The sequence below is a fragment of the Triturus cristatus genome, chromosome 6 (assembly GCF_964204655.1).
Source record: "Triturus cristatus chromosome 6, aTriCri1.1, whole genome shotgun sequence".
Taxonomy (NCBI): Eukaryota; Metazoa; Chordata; class Amphibia; order Caudata; family Salamandridae; genus Triturus; species Triturus cristatus.
Window position 1 is genome coordinate 509,244,019 of NC_140589.1, and position 12,915 is coordinate 509,256,933.

At 43.0% G+C, this 12,915-nt stretch overlaps 1 protein-coding gene across 1 annotated transcript in view; it reads left to right on the forward strand.

Annotated features, from left to right (window-relative positions):
• Positions 1-8,766, forward strand: part of OGFRL1 (opioid growth factor receptor like 1) — a 164,063-nt gene extending 155,297 nt beyond the window's left edge. The window contains exon 7 of the mRNA XM_085610924.1: positions 7,381-8,766. Within this exon, the coding sequence (XP_085467050.1) occupies positions 7,381-8,119 (739 nt within the window). The 3' untranslated portion in view covers positions 8,120-8,766. The remainder of the gene's footprint in view (positions 1-7,380) is intronic.
• The last annotated feature ends 4,149 nt before the right edge of the window (positions 8,767-12,915 follow it).

Below are 12,915 nucleotides of genomic sequence, written 5' to 3' on the forward strand. Positions count from 1 at the left end.
TAACAGGTGCTGAAAGAGGCACGAAGGGTGCTGAAAGAGCAACAGAGGTACAGAAAGAGGCAAAAGAGTGCTGAAACGGGCAGGAAATGTGCAGAAAGAGGCAACAGGGGTGCAGAAAGGGGCAACAGGGGTGCAGAAAGGGGCAACAGAGGTGCAGAAAGGGGCAACAGGTGCAAAAAGACACAAGGGAGGTGCAGAAACAAACAAGAGAAGTGCAGAAAGAGGCAAGAGAATAGCTGAAAGAAGCAACAGAGGTGTGGAAAGAAGCAAGAGGAGTGCAGAAAGAGGCAGTGAGATGCAGAAAGAGGCAAGAGAGGTTCAGAAAATGGCAAGAGAACAGCAGAAAGAGGCCATAGGGATGTGGAAAAGGGTGCAGAAAGAAGCAAGAGTGGTGCAGAAAGAAGCAAGAGGTGCAGAAAGTCAGAAGACGAGTACACAAAGAGACAACAGTGGTGCAGAAAGAAGTAAGAGAGGTGCAGAAAGAGGCAAGTGAGGTGCAGAAGGAGGCAAGAGAACTGCAGAAATAGGCAAAAGAGTTACAGAAACAGGCAAAAGTGGGGCATACAGAGGCAATAGAGGTGGAGAAAGAGGGAAGGTGGGTACAGAAAGAGGCAAGAGGGATGCAGAAAATTGCAAAAGGTGCAAAATGAAAGCTAGAGCAGTGCAGAAAGAACCAGCAGATGTGCAGAAAGAAGAGGAGAGGGGTGCAGAAAGAAGAGGAGAGGTGCCCACAGAGGCAAGAGGGGTACAGAAAGGCAAGAGGAGTGCAGAAAGAAGGAAGAGAAGTGCAGAAAGAAACAACAGAGGTAGAAAGAGGTAAGGGGGGAGGTACAGAAAGAGGCTCGAGAGGTGCAGAAAGGCAAGAGAAGTACAGAAAGACAAGAGAGGTGCAGAAGGAAGAGAGTGAGTTGCAGAAAGAGGCAAGTGAGAAGCAGAAGGAGCAAGAGGTACAGAAAGAGGCAAGGGAAGTGCAGAAACGGGCACAAAGAGGCAAGAGAGGTGTAGAAAGAAGCAAGAGGGTGCAGAAAGAAGTAGGAGAGGTTCACACAGAGGCAAGAGGGGTACAGAAAGGGGCAAGAGGGGTGCAGGGCAAGAGGGGTGCAGAAAGAAGGAAGAGAAGTGCAGAAAGAAACAGAGGTGCTGAAAGAGACAAGAAGGGTGCAGAAAGAAGCCACAGAACTGTAGGAAGAGGCAAGAGAGCTGCAGAAAGAGGCAAGAGAGCTGCAGAAAGAGGCAAGAGAGCTGCAAAAAGAGGCAAGAGAGGTATATAAAGAGGCAAGAAACGTGTTAAGTGAAGTGCAGAAAGAAGACAGATGCAGAAAGAGGAAGAAAGGTGCAGAAAGATGCAAGTGAAATGCAGAAAGAGGAAAGAGAGGCACAGAAAGAAGATAGGTTTGTGCACCATTAGTACCAATTTAACACCCATATTTTGCCATTAGTAACACATGACCATTCCTTCTTTACAAAGGGCCTCCCCCCACGCTGTAACACTTGAAGCTGCATTTTTGGGAAAATTTGAGCCATGTGAGCTAGAAACAAGGCTTTTTTTGATCAAATCTGCAGATTAGGCAGCAGATGATGGAATATTTGGCTAATGGGGGAAATGTTTAATTATGTGAAAATTGGCGCAACCGAACAGTCACATAATTCCAGTGGCCCTACTCATACCCCTGACTAGGTCCAGAAGTGCTCCTCAGTGGTTCCTTCTTTTTTTGTGTCTCATTGAGTTTATAGTTTAGCTTCTATGGAAATGAGGAAGACTAAACCTGAGGTTACCATTCCACAACACAGACTACAATACCACATAATTACTCCCCAAAACACATAATCCCACTCCAAATAACTCATATACACTAAATTCCACATACTTTTCTATTCACAGAATTTCACATCCTTGGGGGCCAACTGCCCTGCCTATTACCTCCAGTAAGTCCCACACAGCATGATTGCTAAGTTTTCATAGCAGGCCTCGCCCCTTTGCCCACCACTCTGCAAATTCAAAAGGGGCATGGCCTCGGACCACCTCTCAGCAATCCCACTGTGTGGGGCTTACTGGTGGTACCTTGTGGGCTAGTTGGCCCTCAGGGACCCTCAGGAATGAAGGGGACTTAATCCCCCAACTTAGAATGCACCAGGGGGCGCGTTTGCAGAGTGGTGTAAGAAGGGGGCGGGGCCTCCAGTGAGATTCCGGCTTTTCTTTTTTTAAAATATTTTTAGAATGGGGGCTGGGTGGCCCCCACCCCTTCTTTTATTATTTGTTGGGCCCTGGGGAACCCATCCCCAAGGCCTGAGCATTTTTTTCTTATTTATTTTTTAAACAGGAAGGGGGCAGTGTGGTCCCTCTTGCCTGGACCACTGTTGGACCCGGGGACCCCATCCCCTGGGGCCTGGCCTTGTTTTTTAAAAAAATTTACCGGGAGGGGGGCAGAGTGGCCCCCCTCCCCTGGCCACTTCAGGCCCCGGGGACACCATTCCCCGGGGTCCTGGCCAGGTTGCTTTTTTTGAGTAGGGGGCCTCGTGGTCTCCCTTCTGGGGCCAATTATGGCCCGGGGACCCCAGGCCACAGCCTTATTTTTTTTTTTAAAACATCAAAAAGGAGGGGGTCAAGTGGTCCTCCTCCCAGGCCACTTCTGGCCCCAGGGACCTCATCCCCCGGGACCGGCCCTCAAGTTGGGGACCGTGGGGGAAGCCCCAATGCGCCCACGGTCCCTGCCGGTTCCCCACCTCCTGCGTGAGCCGCCATTGCTTTTGGCCAAGGGGAGTTGCTGACATGCAGCTCCCCTTGCCCAAAAGCAATTCTGCTCTGCTTCTTGGAAGCAAGAGCAGGTTTCCTGCTCTCGCTTCGAAGAAGCAAATCAGTGTTTGCTATGGCAGAGCAAACAGCAATGTCCCGGGGGTGGACACCCGGGGACATTGCAGGAGCCGGCCCTGCCGCGCGGCCCCCCTCCTGTTGCAGGGATTCTTCACATATACAGAACTATGCACAGGAAAACCGGACCTCAGTGTATAGGGGTGTACCAACCTACCACATTAGTACCCAAATATCCCAAAACCGACTAGCCATAGTGTCTCATTCGTTCTCCGACAAAAATCACAAAGCTACAAATGATTAGACAACCCAGAACACAACACTCCCGACTCTCTCAGGAATCGCGGGAGCAAGACATACTCTTTCGCTCACTCACTCATACTTGTCCACAACAAGACTTGGCAGAGTCACCAGACTAGTTCACGTTTTTTATTTTAACTGTTGTGCTTTACAATACAATATACAAGCCACTACCAGCAGCAATAACTCAACACAGATAGCATTGTTACAATTTCATAGAATACAAAGGGAAAAGTAATTTTAAAAAGACAGTGGAAAGGGGACTCTAAGACCTAACCACCGTCCCCTTGATAGGAAGCTGTTTATTTATATAACAGAAGATCTCTAGGCGTTGACAGCAGACCCCATACCTTAAAGCCTTTATGTAAGGTTTACATCATAGGAACAGCGGAGCTCTTTTCCATGGAAAGGCTTTCTCCAAGTGTGTGTTAAAACAAAATGCCACCCCGTAATGTCAAAGCATGAGTCTCCAGCCTTGCAGCTGTGTGTAGCATATTATGTGTGGGTGCTAGGGACGATCAGAACACAATAACAAGGGACATTGTTTATCGACCTTGTACAACATGTTCAGACTAAACTCCAGGAACGCAGCAGAGAACGTGAAAAGCAGACAGTTCTCATGCGAAGGGCACAAACCGAGTCCTGTAATAATAAAGTAATGTAATATCGTGCGCAAAAGCAGCATCATGGCAGCAAAGCTCATGCTAACTTAGCAATGTCCCCAAGGGCCAAATAACACTCCCATCATGTTTGAAGCCCCGGGGAGGTGGTGGTCCCTGGAGCTTGGAGGACCCGTGAGGCCCCCCCCCCCCCCTCGATAATCAAAAAAGTCCCGGGGAGGTGGCGGTCCCTGGGGCTTGGTTGGGCCTGTGAGGCCCCCCCACCCACAAACCAACAAAGCCCTGGTGAGGAGGCGGTCTCCGGGGCTGCAGGCAGGGCACATGCCCCTGCGCATAATTAAAAAAAGCCGCAGGGAGGTGGCGGTCCCTGGGGCTGCGGGGGCCTGCGCGGTCCCAGCATATATTTACATATTGCCCCTGGACATCGCCCACCCAGAGGCTCATTAAAACGAAGCACGGGAGCCCTCGCTTCATTACTTTTTTTAATTTTCTCGACCGGATTCACACACCCAACGCGAATTTGGCCGATTTCTTATTTTTCTTTTGTAATGCTTTTTTAGGCCCTAGGGGTCCTTTTGGAGCCCCCTGAGCAGGCCTAGGGAGTCAGGGTGTTTCTACCCTGCCACCTTTTCTTGTTTTTTAATGTTTTTTTTACTGTTTTCTTGTGACTTGGTTACCGAGTCACAAGATGGCTGCCTACACATTCTGGTTTGGAGTGTTGGCAGTCAATCAGAATGAAGCTTGTGCTCAGGAGGGTTTGCTGCTCCTTCTCGGTGCTCAGATATCGATATTTTTTATTTTTTTTTACTTCTCAGCAACTACTGAACGGATTTACACCATTTAAAAAGAGATTGCTTTCTGAACCAAGACTTACCTTTTTGCCAAATTTGGTATACTTCCTTTCAGCAGTTCGGGCTGTAGCCGTGTCTAAAGTTCCTATGGAAATTAACATGGGGAAAACGCGTTTTGGGACCCCCCTTTTTTCTCGGGCCCCGCTTCACAAATCACCCTGAAAATTCCAAGGCAGGAGCTGACCTGAGTGAACCATTCGTTTTGAAAGTTTCACGAAGATTCGTCAAACTGCGCCAAAGATATTGGCAAAAGAAAAACGCTTTTTTAATAGAAACAAGGTCCTAAATGTAACTACCTACTGGCGACTGCCAGTAGGTAAGATGTATATATCAATCATGGATATTTATCTATTGCAATCTCCATTGAATAAAAGGAAAGAGGCCCTTTTAAAGTGAACACCCAGGTTAGTGTATGTTTTGTTTGAAACCATTTGCTGGCTTGTTATAGCTTGTGAGCCTTTGAATAATTTTGTTAAGCACAGGACCTCACATTTACCTTTATTGTTTGCTGTACCTTATTTTTTAGGGAACATCTCAGCTTTTCTGTTTCGGGTGGCATCCAAATTTATATAATATACATTTTATCCCAAAGATTTACAGTTACATTCAGAGTCCCTCATATTTCCAAAGGCACTACACTAAGCTGCTTCACACTCATCCTATAAAGCACAAAATGTAATAGAAATCAAATAAGAGCATCATATCCGAATTTTCCCAATTTTTGTTTTTGAAGAGTTAATGTCCCAAAGTCTATCCTTATAGGATATATGATTATGGATAAGGATTTATGTATTCTACCCAAGGTTTTTTAATTCAATGATATCACAATATCTGAATCCAAAAGTTTTCTTTAAGTTTTCCTATATAGTAATGCCTCCACTCTAGCCTCTTTCTATTTAATATACTATGCAGCGGGCTCAAAAGCCAAGTTGAGCATACAAAGTGATAGTGTCCATTGTTGCCTTAGCATCATATTTATTGTAAATTGTAATGAAATAAAATAGCACCTCAGTATTTGGGACTGTGAATTTGAATATGATATTTAGAACATGTTTATGAAGCTTTTCCCAGATCAAATGTATTGTATTTATATACTACATATTTCTAATTTACATTATGGTAGGGTTTCTATATGTCTAACAAAGTTATAATTGTTGAGACTTCACTATGCTTTTGTCGATCTTAACAATGTAAATCACTTTTCTAATGTCATCTTAAAGTAAACCCTCTGTATTATGTGTGAAGAATGTATTTAGTGTTTATCATTGAAGTGATATGCTAATATTTGTAGCCTCACAGTCTTAATTTGAAAATACATGTTTTAATGTAGTGTTCATGGACTCCTATAGCTTTCCTTCAGTACACTTACCCTGAATAATGAGCACAAATAGAGGCCAATTCAATCTGAATACCTTTATAAAAAGTAGAAGTAAATCCATCTGAACTACGTCTTTCTTGAATTGTCAGTTGTCAAAACACGCCTTAGAAAGGAGTCTGCAACATCTAGATTCTAAATCTAATAACGGAATATGTAAAGTCTAGAAAAATTATCTATTTATTTAATTGAAATCAATGAGACCGTGTTCCATGTTGTTGCTAAATGGAGTGAAGTTGCTATTTCCTGAAATATATAAGTTGGATTTTTAGGGTTTAAAAAATTAGATGTTTAACTTTTAGGGAACAGTAGATTTTATCTTTAAGTAGTTTTCTATTTCTGAGAGTAAATGGGTAGGGGATTAAAAAAGTGCTAGGAATACTATTAGTATTTCTGTTATTCTTTTGCTTCTTGCCCTTTGAGTGGTTTATGGAATTAGCTATCCTGGCGTTTTACCAACATACCCGGTAGTTCTATTTTGTATTCTAATTTACTTGGAGTAATGTTTCTAAATCTAATGCCAGAATGCCTTGGTTTTCCTCCATAAATTTGGGTTCAGCTCTTGCTTTGTAAAGTTCCTCCCTAAAGGTAATATGTTAGCTTTAATGGACATTGATTCAGATCTAAATTTTCTTTTCTCCCTCACTTACTTCATTATAAACATGCAAAGATCATCTATGTTGTAAAAAGACTGATAAAGATTTCAGTGATATTTTAAAAAGTGCTGTTTAGCAAATTGCATAAGGAATTAAAGAAAATTAAACACCTGCGCAAATTATAGGTCTAAAATGTTTGAATGTTGCCTTCCTTTAATGAGGGACACCTGTGAAACACAAGAAAATATGTGATGCAATGAGCACATGCCTAAAGGCCCTTGTATAATACCATAAAAGTATTAGGAAGTTTGAGAGCATGTATTCGCGTTTACCGACCAAATGAATAGAAGACCTTTGCGTATAGCCTCAACTGCCCTGGACCCACAAATTAACATACCTGGGGATTTTGTGAATCTCATAAAAATTGGAAGTCTGTGGAAGTCTTAATACAAAACCTACCAAGCGTGGAAATTTGACCTTTGAAAAAAGAATGGATACAAATTCTTCCCCTTGTGTTTGTAATATAGAAATCTGGTGTTTGATCAAAATGGAACTTAAATACACCGGACATGTTGATCACCATTGCAAAGAACAAAGGGAGCAAAATGTGTTGGCTGTGTTCAGTGCGAGTAATGAGATGATTTTAGAGGCTATATGTATTCGCTCCATAAGATAAGTTAGCTCTACACCCAGTGTAAAATCAGTATCATAGCATTAATACATGGCTTATAATTATTGAGGGTGTGAGTAAATCCAAATTGGGATTCTGAGGTGTTTTTACGTATTTTCTATGCACTTGTAAGCTGATGGTACTTTTTTGCATCCACAGATCCCAGCACAACTATTTAAGAATCACGCGCATCTTGAAAAGCCTTGGTGAACTTGGATATGAGAGTTTCAAAGTACCTCTTGTGAAAATATTCCTCCAGGAGGCTCTTGTGGAGAACACCATTCCCAACATTAAACAGAGTGCTTTGGAATATTTTGTATATACAATTAGAGATCGAAGGGAAAGGAGGAAACTCCTTCGGTTTGCCGAACGTCATTATCACCCGCCTGAACACTTTATTTGGGGACCCCCATGCAAAAGAAAGATTGAGGACATTAAGACTCTTGCAAAGCCCTGCTCTCCCTGTGCTCCCAAGTGCCATATTTCTGCTCATAAACGATCGAAGGGTGCACTTACTTCTGGTAGCCCCAAAATAAAAAAAACTAGTCCTAAAGAGGCAGAATGCAAAGATAAGGAAGTTATAAATGACTTGGATGGATCTGAAATGAACAATGTAGTTAGTCCAGAGGGCATCGATGAAAAGAAAGATGGTGAAAATCAGAATTGTGAGTCTGTGGAAACTGACGAATCCGTGAGCAGCACTGAAAATATTCCTCAGGCTCAAAAAACCGATGGAGATCTAGAAGCTGTAAACAAAGAGTGTGAAAATCTTGAAAGTACTGAAAAGAGTAATTCACTTATGGACTCTGCATGCCATTCAAAACTGGATCTGCCTGCTGGTGGAGAAATAGCTCCACTATCATTTGAACTAGTGCCAGAGGAACCACCAAACAGCTAAAACTACAAATTATCTGGACAATATTTTTTTGCGTCTATAGTTCATTTTCTGTTTTATATGTAAGGTTAAAATGTTCACAAATCTCATGCTGAAGAAAGGATAGGCATGAGATCAGGATGTATTAAAAAATGAAATTATATGCTGTACAAGTGTTTAGTGTTATCATTGCATGTTTCTGTGAGTTCTTTTTACTGTGATAGCTTGTATTCCTGCACATTCCTAATTGTTAAATTAAAAACGTTTGTACCAAAATGCATGTGGAAATTGTCCACATTTTAAGGGAATCATAAATATCAAATTCACTGCATTTATATTGCAGGTGATGTGTAACTTACTATTACTATATAGCGCTAATAACCACCGGTTTGCTTATTTATAGCTCTGCAAACGTTGGGTGTTATATTACCCAGTTTTAACGGTGCTTTCACAGTATCTGAGTTGTCTGACATTTTATGTGCTTTACTCCTTTTGCTCTGTATCATGATTTCTTTAAGTTTTTTTGTTTATTTTAGTCCTTTTCGTTAGAAGTCACACTCAGTGTAGAACCAATCGTCCGAACGTAGAACCAAAAGCAGGTTGCTTTGACACAATAAACAGTATCAAGAACAAAATAAAAACACCTGTGGGAAACCAGAAGTGAAGCGACATTATGAGTCCAATGTTGTTTTTTCTGTGGAATTATTTCAAAACAATCATTGAATTTGTGATTTTCGCTTTATATACCAGGAATACAGTAAATATTAGGTTGGATGCATTCCACTGTGGTTTTGGTGACTAGGAACATACAGGTGAATTACTTTTTCTAATCTCAAATGGACATCCATGTCCCACCGTTCTTAGTGTTCCTAACAGTGAAAAAAGTCAAACAAAGGCCTTGCGTTTTGTGGACAGTAATGGGCGCCCTCGTAACATTTCATTGACTCCAAAGGACATTGGGCCACATGTATCAGTATTGGAAATAGAGATTGCCTAATTGCGATTTTCTATGAATCGCAATCTCTGTTCCTGTTTGAAACTCCATTAGGGATTCCTAGTAGGCTGCAAATCTCCCTACCTCATGAATATTAATGAGGTCAGTCACAATCTTTCGACTTATTCGGAATTGCTAAAATCACGTGGATGGTGGCCACCTGGGGTCAATAGACCACCATGTCCCTGATTGCTTTTAAATTATGCAATCTTTTTTTTTTTTTATGCAGCCCGTTTTCCTTAACTGTAAACAAGTGCGTTTAAAAAAGAAAATTAAAAAGTTTTCTTGTAGTTTTTCAAGAGCAAGCAGTGGACCGTGGGACCACTGCCTGCTCTGAAAATATTTTTGTACTTCCAATCACAAAGGGGAAGGTGTCTCTTTTGTCCCCTTCCCATTTGCGTAGGGTTACTACCAACTTCAAATTGGTGGTAAAATGCAAATGTTTTGTCACAATCTTTCGACATATTCGGAATTGCTAAAATCACGTGGATGGTGGCCATCTGGGGTCAATAGACCACCATGTCCCTAATTGCTTTTAAATAATGCAATCTTTTTTTTTTTTATGCAGCCCGTTTTCCTTAAATGTAAACAAGTGCGTTTAAAAAAGAAAATTAAAAAGTCTTCTTGTAGTTTTTCAAGAGCAAGCAGTGGACCGTGGGACCACTGCCTGCTCTGAAAATATTTTTGTACTTCCATTCACAAAGGGGAAGGTGTCTCTTTTGTCCCCTTCCCATTTGCGTAGGGTTACTACCAACTTCAAATTGGTGGTAAAATGCAAATGTTTTGTGACCGCATTGCGGTCGCAAAACATTGTTACATACCGCTGCAATTCGGTTATGGAAGGGATTCCCTAAACACGCCCCTTCTTAATACCGAATCACAAACCCAATTTGCGATTTGGTGATAGGTTACTAAATCGCAAATAGAGTTTGGTACATCAGAAAATGCTTTTTCCTGGTGGCAAACGGCCCATTAGCGAGCAGAAAAAAGTTTCTTACATCTGACCCTTTATGATTTAAAAGTCCTATTTTGCTACTTTGGGATTTTCTTTTACTGCCTTGTCTTCTATCAGCAGCACCACATAGTTTTAAACAAAAACATATCCCTTATCACTTAATTCTCAGGCCACCTTAGTGTGGTACAGTTTTAGTGATCAGGTAAAACCAATGCACTTATGCAAGCTCATTCTCAAATTAGTTGTTGGTACAAAATTATGTCTCATACTAGTTAGTTCGTTATCATTTTCAGAGCATAGCCATCTCAACCAGCAACACATTTACTTTTCATTATTACCATAATATATATTCACAATAACTTATACTGACTGTGCGCCCTATAAAACGTACAACATATAAATGCAAAAACATATTCCAAATTATTAACATTGAGACATCAGATACTTTAGTCTCACAAACTGTGGTGAACGAAGCCAAGAAGTTTTTTCATTGCTGCATTTGCAAAGTTCTTTGGAAGTTTTCGCAAAAGTTGCAGAGTGTTTTTTTTCCCACTTTAAAACATTCTGTGTAAGAAACTTCTTAGAGAATGATTCCTCTATTACAATTAGCTCAAAAATGTGAAATCGAGCATGCAACTTTAATTCCCATGGTGGCATATGAGGGACAGCAGTTCTCCATTCCTCCATTTGCAACTGTAAAATGCCATCATTGCAACCCGGCTGCCTAAAGGGATTGAGGTAGCAATTGGAAAAACAAGCATTGGCATAGCCAATAGGTCTCGCCTTTGGGACCTTATAAGTGGTTAGTGATGCAGCGAGGGTAGGAGAGAACAGGGGCTTTACTCGGGGAGGGGAGGGAACAGGTAGATGAGCTCGTGAGCAGGAGCACGGATTCACATTGAGGGTACTGATGCAGTAAGTAGGGGCTCGTGTACATGGTAAGTGGGAGAGGAACATTATGGAACACCTATGCTGCCGGACAAACAAGCATTAGCTAAGCCAACAGGCTCATTGGTACATATTGACGTGCACTAACTAGCACGCAAGAATTGCTTTGCCAATGCTTGTGTCTAGCTACCAGCTGAGCTCTGATCATAGCGAATCAGGAAAAGAGGTTGATATTTATCAAACCAACATACTCTGAAACCATCAGAATGGAGGAAGAGCGCCTCATACCGGGGATTCTGTGAGCGGATGTTAAAGTGAGACAAGCATTTGCAATGCTATAGGTGACTGCTTGAGTCAGGTGCCTTCGTGTTTATGTACATGAGTATTGCTGCATGTATCCGATAATTCGGTAATAAAAAGTTACAACACAACAGTCCTTTCCTGTTTGAGCTGGTCAGTAAACACGTAACTAAAGTACCATATTGTGCCTAAAAAACTGCCAGTTAGAATTGTCAAATTTATCACCAAAGTAGAGCTCCTAAGTATGACGTCAGCGAGCCTGGCCATCCTGCTCTGCATAACCTACTCCACGTGACCAGCCATTTGACAGTGACCGCTCTTTTTGCAGTAGTTTTGCCGGCGATAGAATCCTCTTAGGGTTCTGATTACAGGAAGTAAGGGTCAGACGGCAACCTCTGAGCATGCCGCAAGACGGTACTTGGAGCTAAGTTTAAACAGCCCAGAAGGGTGCACAGTGCTACGAGAAATGTCTTGCACACATGAACCATGAAACGGAGAGAGAAAAAGGCGCGCACCGATATAGGAGAGAGGACGTGGCGTAACGGCCAGAGCAGCCCACTTTGGAACGTGGGAACCAGGTTTGAGTCTAGGCGCCGGCTCAAATACTTTGATTCTTGGGAAAGCACTTAATCTGTGAATGTGTCCTTGTGTAATGTAACTGGTGCTCACGTAAAGTCCTCCAATACCTTCGGGCCAACTTCCCGCTATTATAAAAAACTGCACAAAAAAAACATGCGTCCTCAGTCCCAGTGACCTCCATAGCAGCGGTCGCTGTGAAAAACAAAAAACTGAAAGGCAAGGGTGGCTGAATTTAGGAAGTCACTCATTCAAAGGCTACCTAGCATGAGTTGCTACTAAAACAGGGTTCCCCTTAGAATCTCATTAATTCCACCAGGGTCGATGCACCAAGCACTTGTGGGCTGCCTTGATGCAGAACCAGCAAACCGGCATCCTGCCAAAAACAAACCTTGCATAGCTCATTTCATTTTAATAGGTAGGTGCCAAGGGGGATCCTGGAGAATGGGTGTGGCGTGTTGAAATCTTTACAAGCTGCAGCACTGGTAGAAAGAAACAATATGGCTTTGGTATGTCAAATTGCTAACCTTGTCAAACAAGCTGAGGAGTGGTGCGCGCATGTGCTAAAAGGAATTTGTTTTAAAAAGCCCGGCGAAGCACTCGTGCTTCTGCTGGCATCCACAAGAGCAAGCAGCGGCGCGAGGGCCATATGTTTTCAATTATCACGCGCGCCACTGCTCGCTCCAGCAAGGTGGATGCCAGCACAACCACGAGTCTGCTTGAAAAGGAGCAGACCGATTTCAAAAGGTCATCTCCTGGTGCAGCGCATGCACGCTGCCTAGGCGAGACCTAAAAATGGCCTGATGTAAACGGAAATTGGGGAGAGGGTGCAGCAGTCTCCAGTCCCGATGTTTGCTCCCACAAAACCTGCCGCTGTTGTTCACTTAACCGCTTCGCCGCGGGGGTAATTCCCCTGCGGCGGGGGGGTGGGGCGGCGGCGGAGCTATGCTCGTGACAAGCCCAGCTCGTCATGAAGCACCATGTGGAGCTGTGCTTATGACAAGCTGGGCTCGTCACAACTCCGCCCACTAATTGATTCTCCCGCACAGGCGGGAATCAATTACGAGTGGGAGTGGCAGCTCCACTGTGCCTCATGACGAGCTGGGC